This window comes from Miniopterus schreibersii (assembly GCF_964146895.1).
Source record: "Miniopterus schreibersii genome assembly, chromosome: 11".
NCBI lineage: Eukaryota > Metazoa > Chordata > Mammalia > Chiroptera > Miniopteridae > Miniopterus > Miniopterus schreibersii.
In genome coordinates, this window is record NC_138111.1 from 67599154 (window position 1) to 67618690 (window position 19537).

The 19537-nt window shown below is 43.5% G+C and overlaps 1 protein-coding gene across 3 annotated transcripts in view; it reads right to left on the bottom strand.

Moving 5' to 3' along the window:
• FAM120A (family with sequence similarity 120 member A) overlaps positions 1 to 19537 on the bottom strand; it is a 95776-nt gene that overhangs the window by 21712 nt on the left and 54527 nt on the right. For all 3 annotated transcript variants that reach the window (XM_081151972.1, XM_081151971.1, XM_081151970.1), the window contains exons 9-11: positions 17702 to 17929; positions 14986 to 15160; positions 4833 to 5082 (exon numbers count right to left, since the gene is read on the bottom strand). In XM_081151972.1, coding sequence (XP_081008098.1) covers positions 4833 to 5082; positions 14986 to 15160; positions 17702 to 17929 — 653 coding nt within the window. The remainder of the gene's footprint in view (positions 1 to 4832; positions 5083 to 14985; positions 15161 to 17701; positions 17930 to 19537) is intronic.

A 19537-nucleotide genomic window follows, 5' to 3' on the forward strand; every position in this document is an offset into this window, starting at 1 on the left:
TAAAATGTACATAAAGGTATGCAGGTATATAAATGCACAGCTTAAATACCATGAACACGATGGCACCTATGGTGCCCAGCAGGGGCTAGCTAGCACTTAACCCTCAGTTATCTCCTATGGCCACTGCTCCTAGCTGCCCACTGAGTATTCTCAGCTTCTTTATGTCGCTCAGTTTTCTCTAGACATTCTTTTCCATCCCTTCTCCTAGGGCCTCAAGTTTCCTACCATGGAGGTGTGAGGATACCTGCAGTTCCCTTTTCTCACTCTTACTGCCCTTTATAAGTGTGGTGCCAAGGCGGAAGCAGGCCCCTGTGTCTCTTGGGCAATAATGCTGTCTGCCTCTGTTGGCACAGGGGGAGCTGGACCCTGGCTGTGCTCTCAGGTGTTGGAACAGGCTCGGCTGGTTCTCTTGAGTCCTGTTTGGAGTTCAAGCCCTCCATCCCCTATTTTAGTTATTGATTTAGGTTCTTTCAAGACGTAATCCAGTCTGTCCTCTCAGAAGAATGTGAGCTCTCTTGGGTCAGGACCTCATTTATTTTTCTGGGCTGCACCCCAGGAAAAGCTGCCTCTGTTCTGTTCTACACACTTGCTTTATCCTCATGTGAACCTCTGCTCAGACACTGGCCCCTCCTGGTCTCTGCTATAAGAATCCTAGGGATTTGCCTGCCATTCTTTCCCCACCCTCCCATCCTCCAGAGTGCTGTCCTAACATCACATTTGGACATATGTGGCATGGGTGCTGACAACGCTAGTGAAAAGTATCAAGGAGCACGGCTAGGCGTGGCTCAGCAGTTGAGCATCAACCTAGGATCCAGGAGATTGGGGTTCAATTTCCAGACAGGGCACATGCCTGGGTCGCTGGCTCAATCCCCAGTTGGGGACGTGCAGGAGGCAGCCTATCAATGATTCTCTCATCACTGATGTTTCAACTCTCTCTCTCCCTCTCTCTGAAATAAAAAAATATATATATTAAAAAAAGAGAAAAGTATCAAGGAGACCACCACCTCCCTGATGGGGTGTGCCCGCCCCAGATGCAGAAATGGAATCCCACCCTAAAGGAACATGGACAAACCTATACTGAGAAGCAGCCTCCCTAAAGGCTGACAAACTGCAGCTGGGGGCTGCCACTTGTGTGTCAGCACTGTTTCCATTTGTTCATGTGCATCTACAGATCCCGGGTGTGCGGAAAATCAGGGCTCACTCTTCAGAAACATCTCTGCATCAACCCAGAGGAAGACAAGATGCAGTCAAGATTGGAGGAGACACGGCAAATGAATGCAAGCATGAGCCAAGATTTTCTGTTGCTAATAAAGGATGTTATTAGAACAAACAGCAAAACCTGAGATCAGTATGTAAGACGTACCAGTATTATTTTTCTGATTTTAATAATGCCTTATTTTTTAGGAAACAAACCAAAGAGCTTAGAGTAAAGGGACATCGTACCCACAACTTACATTCAAGGGATTGAGGACAAGCAGAAAGGAGGAAAAGGCAACAGGAGAATATTAGTGTGGGGAATCTGGTGAAGGACAGCCACGCACACTTTGTATTAATCTGACTTCTTCCAGTTTGAAGTTATGCCAAAACAAACAAAGAAACAAACAAACAAAAGATCAAAGAAAGGAAAGAAGTCTTTGTGGATGACAGTCTGGCCTTGGGATCACTGACCTTTGTCCCACCCCAGCCGTCAAGGCCAAGGGTCATGCCACAGGCCTCACCTTGTTCAGGACGCAGGCTTTGCCCTTCGCCCACCCCCCAACCTGCCTGCAGCTCGTCTGGACGGCCCCTCTCCGTTACCCAGCTGCAGCTCCTCGAGGGAATGGCCCCTGGGCCGCCAGCCTCAGCCCACAGCCTGTTCTCACTGGGCTCCTGTTCCTCATCCTGTTGCCAACCCTGTTGCCTGTCTTCATCCAGGCCCCCTCCCATGCCCCCCTCTTTACCGCAAGGCTTCAGACCTCCTACTCAGCCCATCCCCATGTTCTTAGCAGGTTATATCCACTGACAAAACAAAGGTCACACAGAGCACCCTCCTTTACCTGCTATCCTGGGGCCCCAAACACAGACAGTAGGACGGATTCTCTTAGTGGAGTGGATCAACCCGTTTACGGTGCCCGCGCCCCTGGGACCTGTCCCAAGGGACACTATCCCTCATCTCTTCCCAAGCCCTTCGCCTCAACATGCTGCTCCTCCTCAGGATCTGTAACAGCCTTTCCAAGTGAGAAACACCCTTGGCCCAGGCACCGAATCCACACACGACAGTCTCCACACCGAACACGTCATCTGGCTTCTGTAGGAGTATGGGAGTCTGCACTGAACTCATTCTAGCTTCTCAATGTCACACACACGAACTGAACCAGAGGTTCATTCAGACCTGAGATTATCAGTTACATTTATAAACCTTTTCAAGGCCTAAAATAAGTACCTTTTAATAAACAACCACACATACACAAAAACAACAATAAACAACCTTAAAAGCAGGGACTAGGATAGTCCTGAAATCTAAAAAGACTTTATGAAGGCCTTTTCTGGGGTAATAGCAGAGGAAGGTCCATGAAGAACAGGACACGTGAAAAGGAGAGTGGGCCTGAGCACCTGGTGACCCACAAGGCTGAATGCATAAACAGACAAGACACAAGACGCCACCACCCCACAGAGCATGAAATTAAGTGAGCGTTGCACTCCCAACAGCAGCAGCACATCCTACACTAATGAATGGACACCTGCATCCAAGGGCAGCTCCATGAGCCTGGATCCAGCAGACTCTTCAAATCAGGTATATGGTGGACAGTAGGTTGCCCTAGCAGGTTAAAGGCCACACATTATTTTAAACTTTAGAGAGAGAAATACAAAGTAATCAAATTCATTATTGCTAATCTGATTTTAAAGCACTCCTACCCTTACTCTTAAAATTTTGTCTAACATAAGGTGGTTTTTACTGATAAAAAACAGTCCGTAAATGAATTTTCCATGAGAAGAAACCGGAAGATTAAAAAACCAAATAAAGAACTGGTCTTTCTCACTAACTTATTCTCAATGGATAAGAAACTGTGCTCATTTTAGTCGACCTCAATTTAATTAAGGAAAGGCTTCTAAATAAGTTATTGGCCTTAAAATCTGAATTTAAGAAACTTTAGGAAATACACACCTGACTAAAGCTCTGCCCCCTGTCCTCAGTCAAGCAAGTGAGACCCAGTAGGGGGTCAGGAGCCTGAGGAGAAGGAGCCAGCTCAGGAGGTGGGACACACGGGGCTAAGGCAGGTTAGGGCCTGGAGGGCAGCTGGGCCCCAGGCTTTCTGTCTCTCAGGGTCGGAGGTCACATACCTAGGGAGAGAGAACTGAAGCGGGCAGGTTGGAGGTGCCAGAAACAGAAGTCCACAAGCCTGTGGGCATCTGTGTGCCCGTAAACACACCAGAAGGGCAGGGTATCCAACACTGTCCCACCACCACAACAACCAGGGCACCTCTGCAGAGAAGTCAGGAAGTGCTCACAAAATGACAAAGACAACTGTGGAGGGCCAGCCTGACAAGGCCCCTACTGGGTCCAACTGGTGATAACAAAGCACCAATTAAAAGATGGTGGCAGTGGACTAGAAGCCACCGAATGTTTAGTTTCAAACTGCCTCCCGTGAAATAAGCATGTTACAAAGGGAGTAGAACCTCACTGGAGACATCCCACAACACCGCCTTCACCACGTGGCCAGAGTACAGAGTCTGGATGGGACCATGAGGAGCAGAGGTATGGCTATGCCACTCCATCAGCCTCTGCCCTCTGGAAACCAATGGATTTCACAAAGAGGGTCTGAAAGGGACTCTGAAATGAAGATAGAAATAAAGTGTAGATGTAAATTGATTCCAAAGGCTATATTGTGATTATACAGGAAAGTGTCCTAGTTTGTTAGAAAATCATACTCAAGTATCTGGGGGGGGGGGGGGGGGGACGGACGACTCTCTGAGGTGTACTTGCAACTTTTCCTGAGTTTGAAATTGGTTTAAAAACAACACACACCAAAAAACTAATAAACCTAATTCAGGTATGCATGCCAACTCAAGTGATCACCAAGCAGTGTCAACACAGGCATTCATGGCCCATCAACTGAGAGGGCCTAGAATCACACGGTGCCCAGATCTGGGTTTTCAATCGCTCTCTCCAAGGAGATGAGCTGGCCCCTTAGAGGCTGTTTCCAGGGCAAGGAAGATGCACATGAGCCTGGGCATCATGTGGTACCAAAAAAAGCAAAAACATGCTGGGGGTACAAAGGACACAGGAGCTCACTGAATGAGCTTCCAAGGCCTGAGCTGTAACAATTTGAGGAATCAAATAAACAAGGATTCTACATCAGTTATAATGCTAGGAATAAATCAGATGATCTCAAGTCCATTCTGACCTACATATGGTTAAACAAGTGAGAGGGAAGAGACACACTTCCCTTAAAGAACAATCCCAAATAATATATAATATAATCTTCCCCAACAGCCTTTAAAACCTTTAATGTTTAAGAAATAAACTGTTTAAAATCATTATATTTACATAAAATATAATGTAATTATATTTTGTTCACCAAAATATAATTATAATTATAATTTGTTTGCCAAATATACCCATTCTGTTAACATACTATACAGCATCAGTTCAAACCCACATTTCATTTACATGGCGTATATTTCTGTAGTACATGTAAATATGACACGGGACAAATTTCGACAACACAGTTCATCTAGAATGACCCCCCACCCCCTCCCCACCTCCTGTGCTTCATACACACATGTCTGAGAGGCATGTACAAGCACCGCTGGAGGGCATGCAGCTGCTGGAGCGGCCACACCACACCTACCGTAGAACACAGCACAGCACCGTGAGATGAGTGGGCACGCTGGCTGGGTTGAGCATGGCTGGGGTGTCTGATCTCATGCAGGCCAGGAAGGCCCTCATCCTGCGGTTCTTGTCCTCCACTGCCTTCCCCAGCCAAAGCCTCTTCAGGTTGGGGCAGGTCCACTCCCTGAAGGCAAGAGCTTCCACCAGTTCCGGGGTTTGCGGAGATTTCCCTTTGTAAGCTGCCCACTCCTTAATGATCACTGGTGAAACTGCGAGAAGGAAACCAGAGGAGAACCATTTATGCCTGTCTCAGCTCCTTTAGGCCTAACAAAAACAAACTGCTCTAGTAATTACAGCCTGATGATGTTCCCGTTCATTAACAATACAGCCTCTAGTTAGCAAGCCACTAGTCATCAGTTCTCCCATCTAAGACATTTGTTCTCTTACTCTATACACTTTAATCCTTATTTATATTTTCGGTGAAGCCACCAATAAATTTATTCTCAAGTCAAATCATTTGACTTGACTTCCCCATATAACTAATATATATAAATAAAAAATGTTAGACGAAATTTGTTTCAATATAAAAATCCATTAATAGCTTTATTAATAACAACTGGTATAATTCACAAAAGTAAGTGATTATCATGGAAGTCCATGGAAAATCCAAGTTAGATAGCTAATCTTTTTCTACATCTATAAATACTTCTACTAATTAGATTTGAGAAAGAATTTGCATTTGGTAGCCACTTTACTTAAGGACCTCTTACTTAGCAAAGGTAACAAAATGTTAAGCTCTATTTTAAGGATTAGCAAGGGCAAACCACCCTGTAGTGAGACACTGAAAGCCCAGGAAGGCTGCAAGCGGAAGCAACAGTCCATGTTAAGAAATCCGAGGTGACACCAGCATATAGACAAAGTGTAAAATATCCCATTTCACCTCAAAAAAGGCAAGAAGTTCTAAGTTGATATAACACAAAACAATGGCTTTAATTCACAGTTGTTTTACCCCTATTAGTGTCGTTAATTCTTAAAACACACAAATATGTACATTCTCCCACATAACTTCCAAATAAATTAAAGGAAAACTATGACAGGAGTACAATGAAGTCAAGGCACAATGCAGAGAAACGCGTTACAGTTTCACATCAACTGAACTGACTTAATTCGAGGTAAAATCTGGGTGTGCATTTCATAAGAAACACTGAGTATGAGAACTCGAGCAGAGCCCAGTGAGCTGCCAGCGGCTGACAAGGAAGCCTCTTTCGCACCGCAATTCTTTCCAAGTAACAGTACCCCACCGTGGCTCATTTTCCCTAAAGTAATGCCTGTGGCAGCTGAGAGACCAAGGAACCCAGATCCTGATAAAGCTAAATAATTAACAGGTCATCTCTAGCTCCATCCCAACTCCAAACAGAGTAAGGTGAGAAATAATCTCTTCAGAGGTCAGAAGAACGCCAGGAGCCAGGCACTTGGATACACCCAGTATGTGAGGACCAGGAAAGCAAGCGGAGCACATTGGATCCCAGGTAGCCAGGTCAAGGGCATGCGGCAGAGAAGTGCTGGGGCCACCCTCCTGCAGGGACCATGAAGGGGTGCAAGTCAAGGTAGTTCCAGAAAATCTTCCTCTTACAAAAGAGTTAGTTTTGTCCCTTTCATTTACATTTTAATATCTTCGTGTTTAAATGTTAAAAGAAACTTAAAAACACTTAAAATGCTTATTTTAAAGTCTACCAAGTCAAAACAAAGATACACATGTATATTAAAGTACATGCATTTTTGTGTTCATCAGTATTTTTAGGTGCCAGACACAAACCCAGTGAGCCCCACCATCCAGCAGTCCCTGTCCTCGGACTCACAATCTAGCCACCCCCCTCCCAATCCTACAGAACCCCACATGCAGTGTGGCCTACAAAATGAGCCATTAACCAGTTTCTATTAGGTTATACCACAAAATTCATTTCCATGCCAAAAAAAGAAATCTATTTTTTTCTAAGTAACACCTTCATTTTGGTGGCAAAGATTTATTTAAAGGAACTGATTAGATTTTATCTTTGGTTGTAGAAATAGTTAATCTAGGTTCTCTCACTCCTCCCCCAAAACACACACACACACATAGCACAAATTTCCTGAATCTTAAAAACCTCAGAGTATAATGTCAGAAGTATCCTTTGAGTTTTTTCAAGAGGCATTCTTATTAAATCTGTCTTCATTCATTTACTTCTTTCCCTTTCGTCAGCTTTGTTCCTGCCTCTATTAACTTAGCATCATTTTGTTATTTTATGTCGTTTTCATTCTAGAAATGAATTTTTGGTGGAGGACTTTCATTCTCAAGTTCGGAATGCTTAGACCTCTACATAGTTTATGTTCCAAGGTCCTACATCAAAGGTAAGTGAAGGTCAGAGATGTCTCTTTTAAGTGGCTGTTCCATGTGAGGCTTCCCTGAAGCTGTCCTAGATAGCTGTCCACACTAGCTGGAGCTCTGAGAGACCAAAGTGTCCCTGAATTCCCTGGCATGAGGCTCTGTGCTCAGATCCCACACACCCCACAGTGGCTACAGATGAGCCTCTCTACACACTAACGCCCAGGACCGCCGGCTGATGCTTGTGAAAACTGTCCAATCCTAGCAGGACACGCAGTCAGTGCCCACCAGGAGCGGCAGGGGAGGCTGCAGTTGTGAGGAAGGTATCAGATGTATTAACTTCCTCTCATCCTTCTAAGCATTTTTGTTGCCTAGCTGCACTATTTGTGACAAAAATGGCTCAAATCTAATTTAGTAAATACATGTCTTTATCAGACAAAATAAATGTGCAGTAACACAAAGCTTTGTTCCAAAGCAAAGCTGTTCCTGGCTTGCTTTATTTTTAACATGTGTGTGTCTGTGTTTAAACAACTGAATATTTGGAGATCTCCCATGTACACCACCACTTAATAGCTGTGGAACCTTTGGCCAATTACCCAATGGATAGTTATTGAGCACCTACTATGTGCCAGACAGGGATGAAACATGGGTGAGGTAGGTGAGGTACCCAGGATTGGGGCACCAACTCCCATGTGCCCAGATGCGAATGAGGGTTTCCTTAAATTCTGAACTGGGCCCCTCACCGCCTCTTCACCTCCCCATCCCCACCTCTCCACCCTCAATCCTGATGGCAGGTATGACAAAGGGGACAACAGCTTACTCTGTAATGTGACCCTAATGAGGTAACACAAAGGCATCTTACATCCTTGTTGTGTGGTTACAACTGGCTCATTACATTAGATTAACTAACTGAAGATTAGTGTTTTATAGATTACTGAATTCCAAGGGATATCCCATCTTTGGGTTGACATGTGGTGGCCTCTGCTTTACAAGCTCCCAACATGGTGTGGCTGGCACACACAGCACCTCAGCTCCCTCTGGCTCCTGGCCTCTTCCTGAGTCCCTGCTGTTCAGGAGGGAGGGCTGGGTCTCTGTGATGCAGCTCACAGGAACAAGCAGATACAAAGGAGCCAGGTAATAAGTCATCCGGGCTCTTACCACTGGTTATACAGAGATTATCCAGGCAATGGACTTCAAAAACACCCTGAGTACATTTCAAGAACTCGGCCTCAGCCAAGAGCTGTGATGTGAAACCATTTCTGTGATGGCACCACTTTGGAAAGACAGATTCATGCTGCCTTGTTATAGCAGGACAGTCAGCTGATCCAGCTGCTGGCCATGAAAAATCTTGTGTGTCACCATAAACAAACCTTCATCCTGTCTTTTCTACTGACAGGAAAACTGACAACTGCAAGAAGTAGGCTATGTAAAAGATAGTGTTAGATCATTTTCCTTACCTTATACTATATTGAATTTTTACATTCACAACAACTCCAGGGTCATCAGTCTTCTTGCTACCAGAGGCTAAATTTATTACGCACTTTCTTTAAAGAAAATACCTCTTCCAAATACAATTTCAGAAGATAACACACTATTATACTTAAGCTCTCAGTAAAAACCTGATATTTACCTCCAGACATTAATCATATTCTACCTTGGAAATCTGCTATGATGCTGATTTTGAGATCCATCCCAGACCAGAAATAATGAACATGTTTCATTTTGTAGCCAATTTCAGCTGACTGGTAGTGGCTGCCTATAGTACCATATGGTGAAGTACATCCCTAAACTCAGTGCCAGGACACTGTAAGCAACACCAGTACCTGCTGGGAGCTAAGGAGTGACAGTGTGGCATGCACGCAAAGTGGTTACAGGTAAGAGGAAAAGGAAGGAAACAGACAACTTCCAAGACTGCGGCCAACTGGATCTTTGGTTTGTGTCCATGCATGTGTACACACATGGGTGTGTCTGTGTGTACATGGGTGTATTTGGGGAGGAGTCTTTACTTGCTGAGCTGTCCTGGGGTTATGGTAAAAAAAAAAGCCACACCACACAGAGAAATAAAAAACAACCTCCAGTTCTTTCACATCAGGGCAGAAACAGAAACATCGGCGCAACGACAGTGTGGCTCCTCTTTCCTCCTAACGTGAAAACTGCCAGTTAACTTGCAAGCAGTCTGCGTGCAGGCGGGGGCCCAGCTGGCTCTACATCTCCTCATGCTGGCGACACATCTGCACGCACACCCTCCATGACCCTCAGGGGTAAAGGCTGTGAAATTTTCCCTTCAGGCTTTTTATGTCTGAAGCTAAGGGCTGTCCTCTGTCCACAAAAACATACATGTTCAGGAGGCCATAAGGTACAGGGAAAAATGTGGTGTTTCAGACACACAGTAAATGCTATTCTAGTCTTCACTTGCCCTATTAATATCACTCCTAGTATATCATAAACTCAAGTCCAACGACCTATGGCCTAAATATTAATCCAAGATCGCCCCGCCCCGAGCCAGGCCACCTTCCTATGTCTCTGGAGCTCAGCTGCTCAAAGTTCTGAGAGAAAGAGGCAGTTCGCTAATGCTACTCCTAGAAAGCTTGTAGAAAAAAGAAATTCAGATTAATATATATACGCAGTCTTTAGAAAACCATTGGGAAAATGTTTATGATAACCAATTTTTATATATTAAAACAGCACACTAATATTGGTCATAATGAAGTACTGTTTTGTAATATAATCCACAGTGAACAAATTTAATTATTTTAATAGCAGTCCCAATTATTTGGCACAGACAAAATTTTCAAAGCAAATTAGACCAGGAGTTCCTTTTGGCTTTTCTTGATAGCTTAAAAAGTAGAGAATAAATATGGGGAAATCCTTCGTAAGAATAGTGCTCACAGTATATAAACTTGCTTCCTATTTCTATAAATTCAGTTCATGTTTACAATTTAGGTCTTCCTACTATCTACAAGCCTGTTTCTTTTACTTACTGAATTTTAAGGTACTGGGGAGACTTTTTATAGAAAAAAGCCAGTTTTGTTAAGAGGACAATATTTTAAAATGTGCAAATCCCTGAGCTTGACTCCCTAATTTTTAATTTTCAACTACAGCTAAGGCTACTCATTGTCCTGATATCTTTTTAGAACCTGAGCCCTTTCTCCTGGTCCCTGCCATTCACCCATGGGGAGCGCGTGGGAGAATCCCAGTGCCCAGGAGCTGAGCAGTGCCCCAGGCAAAAGAGCCACAGAGGCAGCAAAGTCCAGAGCTGCCTCCAGGGCAGGAGCATGTCTTAGAAGCAGCTCCCTCATCTGATTTCACGCACAAATGGACTTCAGGCCAGGGCTGGCTAAGATCGAATGCCTGTCTCCAGAACCAGCCTTTATTCTAGCAGCTGTAAAAACAGCTCCCTGGTCCCAACTCCTTCCAAAGCAGCTGCCACTGCCACCACCCAGCACATCTGGGCTAATCCACTTGTGCGAGGTCAGGAGTCTTCTGCTGGCCCCACAAGTGGGACATGGCATTCCACAACAGTGACTTCAGCAGCATACTGCCATCACAAACATGTATTCTGAAGCATTTCTTAAGAGCAATATCACAGAACCTAGGGATGGATAGAGGGCAATAGAAAATAAACCGCCAGCATATAATTTGGTGTGATTTTCAAAGGTTATAATTTTTTCAAGGGCTTGATTATAGATATCCTATTTTAACCATATAATGACTTTAAAATGAAACATTGACAAATCACACAAAAATTCATTATAGATTATGATCAATTTATCAAAATGGATACATGTCTTAAATCTAGTGAGAGTTAAATATTTTTAAGCAACCCTTTGACTAGTTCTTTCTGATGACAACCCTCTCAGGAAACTCCTGTCAGTGGCCACACAAGCAACATGCATTTCCATGAATAGCATGCTGAGCTGTGTGATATCGAAGCCCTCCCATTCAAAAGTGGATGCACCCCCCCCACTTGAGTAGGTGTGATTGTGGTTACCATACCACTAAAGTGGACAGCAAAGCCAGTAGGCATTTGAGGAGCAAATCGGTCCCAAGACCCCGCGGTGCACTTTCACGTGTTTTATGGATCTTCTGCAAAGTGCCACTGACTTCATTTCATCTACATATGGTCTAAGAACGATAGCAGGTAAAACAAGATTTCAAAAGACTCATCTTCGAAATCATGTCAACCAAGAACTCCCAAGAAACCGTTCAAGGTCAACCTCTTTCAGCACAACCAGACATTGTCATTTTCCCATCTCATTCAGAGCATCAAGAAGCTACAGCAATTTCTCCTGAAGAACATAAAATGTGTGTCACTTAGATGTTCCAAGCATGGACACCTAAAGCTGTGGCATCATCAGAATCAGTGTTTAGAGTCAGCTGGAATGTGATGAGAAGTCCTAGGAAGCAATCTTAACACACTGCTAAGAGGACGTAAGGTTGCAGAGTGTATAGTTTTGGTTTGAGCAAGTTGCAAGTGTTTAGGCTCAATACTCACAAAGGATTCCAAAGACAAAATTCAACCCTGTGGAGACCTGGTGTTCTAGTTGGTGAGATCAGCAGATGTGAATTACTATAGACAAGCCTCTTCTGGAGGTTGTTTTCCCCTTATTAAGATAAACAATGCATGAAAGAAGTTCAATTTTATCAGCTCCACCAAAAGACCAAGATTCTAAAGCCACTTATGTCTTACCCACCAAAATTACATGCTAACTAAGGTCTCTCAACTTGCAAATTCAGATCAAATACATACATCTTTCTATACAGAAGTAAAATTTATTTGTAACAGCACTTTAATAATACATTTCTCCAGATAATGTTTAAGTTCCAGGGCTAATTCAGCTTTGTCTAGGCAGTAGGCACCCCAGGTTTCATCTCTGCTTTAGTTCAGCCACAGTCCCTACCTAACACATCTTTCTAAACAGAAATATCACTCTTATCCAAACTTCAGTGGCTCCTCCTTGCTTACAGAAAAGTCAAAACCCACGTTCCTAAGTCACCTGAGCAGAAAGATTGCACTGTGTTTAGTCCCGACCTTTCCCAGACCCTCAGGAACTATGCACTCACACGGAGAGTCATTCTCAACACCCTACACTTTGGGTCTCCATTCCAACAAGCCATGTATCTACATCAGTTATTCATTCACTTTGTTATTGCTGCTGGACACCCCTGTAAGAGAGAGAAATACAGCAGTAACAGACATATATCCTACATGCCATTTAAGAAGTATTAAATGTTAAACTACACTTGGCCAGTCATAGTCTTGGCCCTCCTCCATCATGGAGGAGCACTCCATTCTAGTGTCACTCATAAGTCCAGTCCCTTTTCCTTTTAACAGCTGGCTCACTTTTCCAAACCAAACCAGAGAGATCTTCAGTCTAGTTCTTGCCTTCACCAAGAAATGTGTCCGGAGTACAGGCCCCACCCCAACCCCTCCCACCTAACCCTAACATCACTCCTCCTCCTCCAGATTTCTATTCTCTCTGATAAATTCATCTTCCTTTCCCCACTCAATACTTCCCATTTGCCAAAAATAACACAACAATAACAAATGACTCCATCTCCTGAGCTTAAAAACAAATCAGAGGAGTGGGATGGGGAGTGGAAGCGGGAAGGAAAGAAAAGAGACGCCTGCTGAGTGATCTCTGAAGCTAAGGCCTCTTGCACTCACCTCAGTCATGTCTGATGAGGAACGCTGGTGTGCCTCCCTCTTCCCTTCCTTGTATCCCCTCCGCCCCCGTGCCTCCCCCACTGGATCCAGAGCTTCACAGAGCCCATCTGAGTCATCCCAACCGTACCACACATCTCTCTTCTTCCTTGATCACTCCATCCCCATGCCCTCCAGCCCAAGCAGGAGCTGACCTGCTACCAGCAAGCTGACCCTGCCATTTCTCTGCGAGGCAGTGTTGGGCCCTGCTGTGTGGTCTGCACACTCAGCCCTTCACCACACTCTGCCTCTCTCTTGCTTATGCTCAGAGGACGCTGGCCCATTTAGTGAATGCCCACCCCTGCCCTTTGCTTCCTCTACTGCCTGCTAACAGGACAACCACTCCCATGCCAGCAGGATACCTGCAGAGTACAAAATAAGTGACGAGGAGGGAGGGAGCACACTGCCTGTCGCTAGCTGGGCATTACACAGTGTTTTAAAATGGCACACTTGCAGCAGAGCTGAAGCAATCAAGACTCATTTCCTGAGAATGCCTGCAGCTCACCTGCAGCACAGAAGTTCCTGAACTGGAGGGGCAAGGACAAAGCAGATGCCAAGGATGCACACTGCCCACTGCTGAGGGTGAATGGAGCACGCCACTCACATCCAGGCTGCTGTGAACACTGCAAAGGGGAGCCGTCCTGGGCTTCATCTGAGGGACCCCATTTTGTGATCACTAAAAACTCCTAAGGAGTTTGCTGCATAAAGAACTATGTTTCTAGAACAAACAAACAAAAAAAGCCTTTCACCATGAAAGCCAAAATGGTGGTACGGTGCTGAGGACATGGCAGGAAGTGGGGCTCCCTGGGACCCTGCAGCACACACATTCAAGGCCCAGCAGAGAACCAAAGGTACAAAGCCAAGGTGGCCTGAGTGGGCCAGCAGGGAAAACTGACTGACCCTGTGCAAAATAAGAAAGGTTGTTCCTTTCTGAGCAAATGAATCACAGGGTGGGGAAAATGTGAGAATATGTACATCAGGAGCATACTGGGCCTCTAATAACAGTGCCCGCTGATAAAACTCAGTGTTCATGTGACTCCTTCGGCCCTGACAGAGGCAGCAGGAGCACCAGCCGGAGGCAGACGCCTTTGAGTCTATACCACCTTTTCCAGCTACAGTCGCACAAACAGCCCAGCACAGCTCTCAGTATGGCTGTCCTCAAGCAAGGGTAGGGACAGACAGATGCTTTATTTTAAAGGCTTATAAAATCATAATTTTGTTATAGTAATCAGAAACAGAAAACTTAAGAATCTGTGGAACTGGGTTTCCAGCATCACCAGGAATCTGTGGTTTAGAATTCTGAAGGTAAGACCCACTCGCAGATTCGTCCCTGAGCTAGTCAGTAGTACTTGTTGCCCAGGCCTGCACCGACCTGCCCCCCAGGTGATCTGCCATGATATCCCCTTCGTTAGGAGGGTGAGATAGTAGTCTACAAGTTCCACGGCTCACAATGTTCTCTTTCAGACTATAAGTTTTGGGAAACTTTTCTATATTGCCTACTAAATATACAATGACTTTCATATTCCCTACATTAGTAGGTAATATTACCTAGAATAAAAAGGCAGTTTTATTAGGAGATGCAACCGCTTTGACCTCAATGTTTGCCAACGTTTGAAACAATAGTTTTTGTGTTTGCACTTCTCCCTCCACTCCAGAGTGAATCAGCTGGGATCTGAAGGAAACCATCACACACCTGCCCTTCAGCATCAGGGCTTTGTGCAGCAACACACCAGCCACACAGAAGTGGTGAGTGGACAGCTGGCAGGACCTCCTAGGAACACTGACCTCTGGAAAGCAGACATTGCCATTACCCTGCCAGGGACATGCTAACCACAGCAGGACAGTGATTGTCAGGACCGTTTGCACATCAGTTTAAAGCATTAACCTGCAGTGTTATCATTTTACCAAATAACCACCATTACTGGGATGTTACTGAGGGAAAAAGCCCATGACAGTCCTTCTTTCCTAAGAGCCCAGATGAAGCCCGCCTGAGTTACGGAGGGGCGCTCAGGGTGATCTCAGTCACAATCCTTCTAAGGCTTTAGAAAATGCACAAGAGATTATGAAGAACCGAGGAAAACAAACAATGGATTTTACAGTACATACATTCTGGTGGAAGTCTGTTCTTTCTAAAAGCAAGTCTCTCAGTTTTCTTTCTGCTTTCTGCCAAGCTAAACAGGACTCCGTAAACATACTGACGAACTGGCCTATAGAGCAGGGCGGCGGGAGGCAGGTCTTTGCTGGCTTCATCTTCAATAGAAACAGCAATTTTGATTTCACCCTTTGCATGGAAGAAAGCAGAATAATATTGCACATTTTTCATGTTGAATTTACAATAAACTCAAAGAAATAAACTGCATTATCTCCAGTTAATGACATTGCAATTCTATTCCAAATCAATTACTTAACAACTTGCCTACATCAAGATGTTTAGGGAGAGTTCATTTAGTAGGTTGTAGTCAAAACATATGCTCAAAGAGTCAAAATAAAATCTACATGGTTTTATTTTCAATCTGGAACCAACAACAAAAGAAAACCACATAGATGATCCCAAAGTCTTTGAAACAATCTAGACAGATAACATCAGACAACAAATAGGATAGAAAATGCTGAGAACTTGCAAATTTTATTTGAGTCAAGACTGTCGTATGTAATGAAATACATAATTTTTAATGGCCTATATGAAATCCAAGAAACTAGTATCCTGAATATAAAATGGTCAATTTTTCTTTATCAGTCTCTTCCATAAAAAATTAGCACATACAAAATAATCTAGCTAAGAGAATTCTCTGAAGTGTTATTTATTCAAAAGTTTACAGCATGTCATAGGCCTCCACTCTAGTGCAGCAGGTACTCGAAAGATGTATCTCACTGAGAGAGAGAAGGCATGACAGCTGCTAGGGAGAGAAAATAACAGGAGACCCATTCTGTTCATGGTCAAAGGCCAGCATGGCAGGGGCTTCATTGTAGCACAGGACCATGCCTCCAGGAGACAAATGACTACTGCGACCACCTGCAAAAATTCTGTGGTCCAGTCCTGAATATTTTATGGCATTGAGGTATGTCTCAAGAGATTTTGCAAGAAATTGTATTTATATATATTTATAACATAAAAATATATTTATGACCTTTAATGTCTATTAAGTTTATTCATATATACTCTTTTAATAATAATTTCATAACACTTGCTGTTTCTTTCACATAAATGTAATTTCAGAATCGGTCTTTCCCCTTACCCTCAGTACCTTCATACTCTAGCATGGTTAACGCTCTCATCTAGGGAGTATTTACCCCTCAGTATGATGAGGTTTGATAACTCTACATTCCTACAAAGCTTCATCTCAGTGCGACTGTCTCAGCGTAGACAACTTGATACCAGAGGGGTTCAGCTCACAGGAAGCATCAGGCCTTACACTCTAAACTTTTCCCCAACACACTGAAAAATTTTAGGTGGCATTTTAAAATCTAAAAAAAAGTCAAGTTTACTTTTCTTAACCATAGTCATTTTGTCAAAATTTGCCCTTGAAATCAGTGAGTAATGAAGAGGACAAGCAGTTTGCAGCACTCATACTGATCTTCCAGAATGCCCAGCCACACCCACCAGCATGGCAGGGCAGACACAGCAGGGCCCAGGGACTTTACCTCCCAAACCACCCCAGGGGAAAGGGCGAAATCTTCCGAAAACCTTGTTTCCTTTAAACAGCAAAATCCTTTTCCATCAACAGTAACTTTTCACTTACCCTTACACTTTATGTTGCACCTGAAAAAAAATGTTTATCTTACAGTCATAATTTCAAAAGTGATACCATACACTCATACCCATATCAAATAATAGTTGAGATTTGGAGGCAATTACAATTTAAAAATAAAGGAGCTGCGTAAATAGTACTGGTCTAAATAAATATTCTTCATGTCTTTTAATTTATAAAAGTAAGCAATGTTTGAATTAGTTAACGGTCGAGGTCCAGCTGGGGGTGCTGTAGAACAGGAATAACTTTTGCATTCACTGCCTCCATTTTACAAACCACAGGTGGATTGCAGAAAATAGAAAGAAAAAAGCCTGATTATAAATGGTGGTATATATGCGAATGAAAACGTATTAAAAATACATATAGTAATGAACCAATTCTACATGAGAAATCTAGTTACCAAGGTAACTTGCAAACTTGAGTCTGTGATAACAAATACCAAGATAAAGACTACAAATCACTGAAGAAATTTAAATACACACCGATCCATTCGAGACACCAAGATTCAAAACCAATTAAGGCCACACTGTGGAACTATTTAAGCACACATTTAACAAGACTAATAATATGAACTTATTACACTATGTAGAAAGATAAATCCGTTTTCTTACCCTGATATGTTACAACTCCTATACTCCATTTTCACTCTAAGTACTACAAAATCGTACTCAATGAAGTAGAGGGACAAGTCAAAATACACAAAGTGCTCTCAGCCACCCACAACGGGGCATGCCTGGGACAGATAACCATATGTGACATCAGAATTAAACCTAGCATTATGCCACAAATGCAGTGTAGGAAATTTTAAAATTAGAAATAAAGAGAATAAAATTACAAGTCAGAAAATAATGTGATGTGTCATTAACAAGTAGTTTCAAAGACATTTCATACTACATTGAAGGGGAAATGGAGACTTTCCCAAGTTCTTTCATTGTATTTACAAGTATAAATTTTTGTTATTTTTTCTCAAAGATTAAAAAGGGGGAAATGAATTTTCTTTCACATAATTTATAAGATAGAAAAACAATTCCAAAAGCAAGCAGCCATACACCAGGAGTGACCACTGCACATACCTTTGTCAGGACATGGAAGATGTACGGGTACATCAGCCCCTTCTTGTGACGGTGCTCAGCTACTCTCAGCACCTCGGGCGCGACAGGGGGCAGAGGTGGGGTGGTGATGTCCATGTGGTTCCTGGTGGGCATGGACAGGAGGCACGGAATTGGCTGGACAGTGCCGATCTGGCTTCCCTTTCCTTCAGCAAGCTGGCTGCCTGAAGAGGCAGTGGACGAACCTTCTGCCTACAGAGCAATGGGTGAGAGAGGAAAACGGGTTCATGTCACGTTGTCTGTCCACCTGTGACACAAAGTCCTGTCCAGAGAGACACGATGAACACCTTCACCACGGAGGACAAGGGAGCACTGACCCACCCCTGCTTGGACATAGGGAGTGGTGAGTTGACGAATCCCCACCTGTCTGTCCTGGGGCATGGAGCTGGGAGCCTAGAGGACTTGAAGCTTCTGCTGGCTGTCCCCACCCATGGCTCCTTCCTTGAGGGCCCTATGTGGAGACAGTGGCTTTCTATGCTTGCTAACCCCATGTGGCCAATTCCTGTGTTTACACTTTCCTGGAAGACCCTGCCTAACACCAAGTAGGCATGGTCCTCTCCACAGATGAGGAAACTAATGCTCAGAGAAGTCATGTCATTTGTCCAGTTATGCAACCAGTAAATTGTGGAACTAGGACTCAAATTTAGGCCTGACTCAGGTCTGCTTTTTGCCGCCACAGCTGATATCTAAAGAATAAACAAAAGCCCAACTCTCTGGTCATTATAAAGCCCCAAATTAATTACACACAAGGAAGTGTTTATGAAAAATTAAAGCAAAAAATCAAGGCAATTCCATTAAAAATGGAGAGTCATATCTACATACACTGACACAGAAATCTGTGCCTAGTATATCACCAGGTGAAAAATACCCATTCTGTAATAATCAACTGTTAAAATAAGGAGCGTGCACTCATAAATAGGATCAAGAGTGGATCACCTCAAGGCAGTGGGACCAAGGGAAGGCAAGGCAAAGTGGACTCTTAGTTTTCTCTTTATAAACTTTAGCAAAGTTTGAACTGTTTATCAAGAGCAATTGTTATTTGCACAATAAACTATGTTTTTCTTTCTCACAATAAATGTTGGAAATAATATTGCTTATTGTTTGATTCTGTGCCACCCCAGATATACACTTTTCTATTATAAAAAAATATGCATTCTTTACAATGGTATGTAATTAAGTGCTTAATTTTACCCCTTAAAACATAAAGCACCAAAATTAATCTAAGAAGAGGAACACATGGCCCAGCCGGCGTGGCTCAGCAACTGAACATCGACCTAGGATCCAGGAGATCGAGGTTCGATTCCTGGTCAGGGCACATGCCCAGGTTGCGGGCTTGATCCCCAGCGGGGCGCGTGCAGGAGGCAGCTGACCAATGACAAACTATCTCATCATTGATGTTTCTATCTCTTTCTCTGTCTCTCTCCCTTCCTCTCTCTGAAATCAATAAAGATGTATTAAAAAAAAAAGCACATGGATACCACACAAGTGTTTTCTACAGTCCCCATTGTACAGAATGCAGACATACACTGGAAGGCGCCTGTAAACGGTAGGCATCCATGAAGCCTATTTATAGAAAAATCATTCAACATTGACAGTATTTCAGAGTCTTAAGTGTATTTCTGATATTTTGTCACCTTGTATGTAAACAAGCTTCTTCCAGACAGAGACCCTGTCATCTAAGTGATCACTCATAGGGATGGATGTAGCTTTGCAGTTAAAAAAGTATTTCTGTAGATCACCGTCAACAGGGAGAAGCAGAAAAAGGGGAGAAATGGAATGTAGTTTCTTTTCATTTTTACT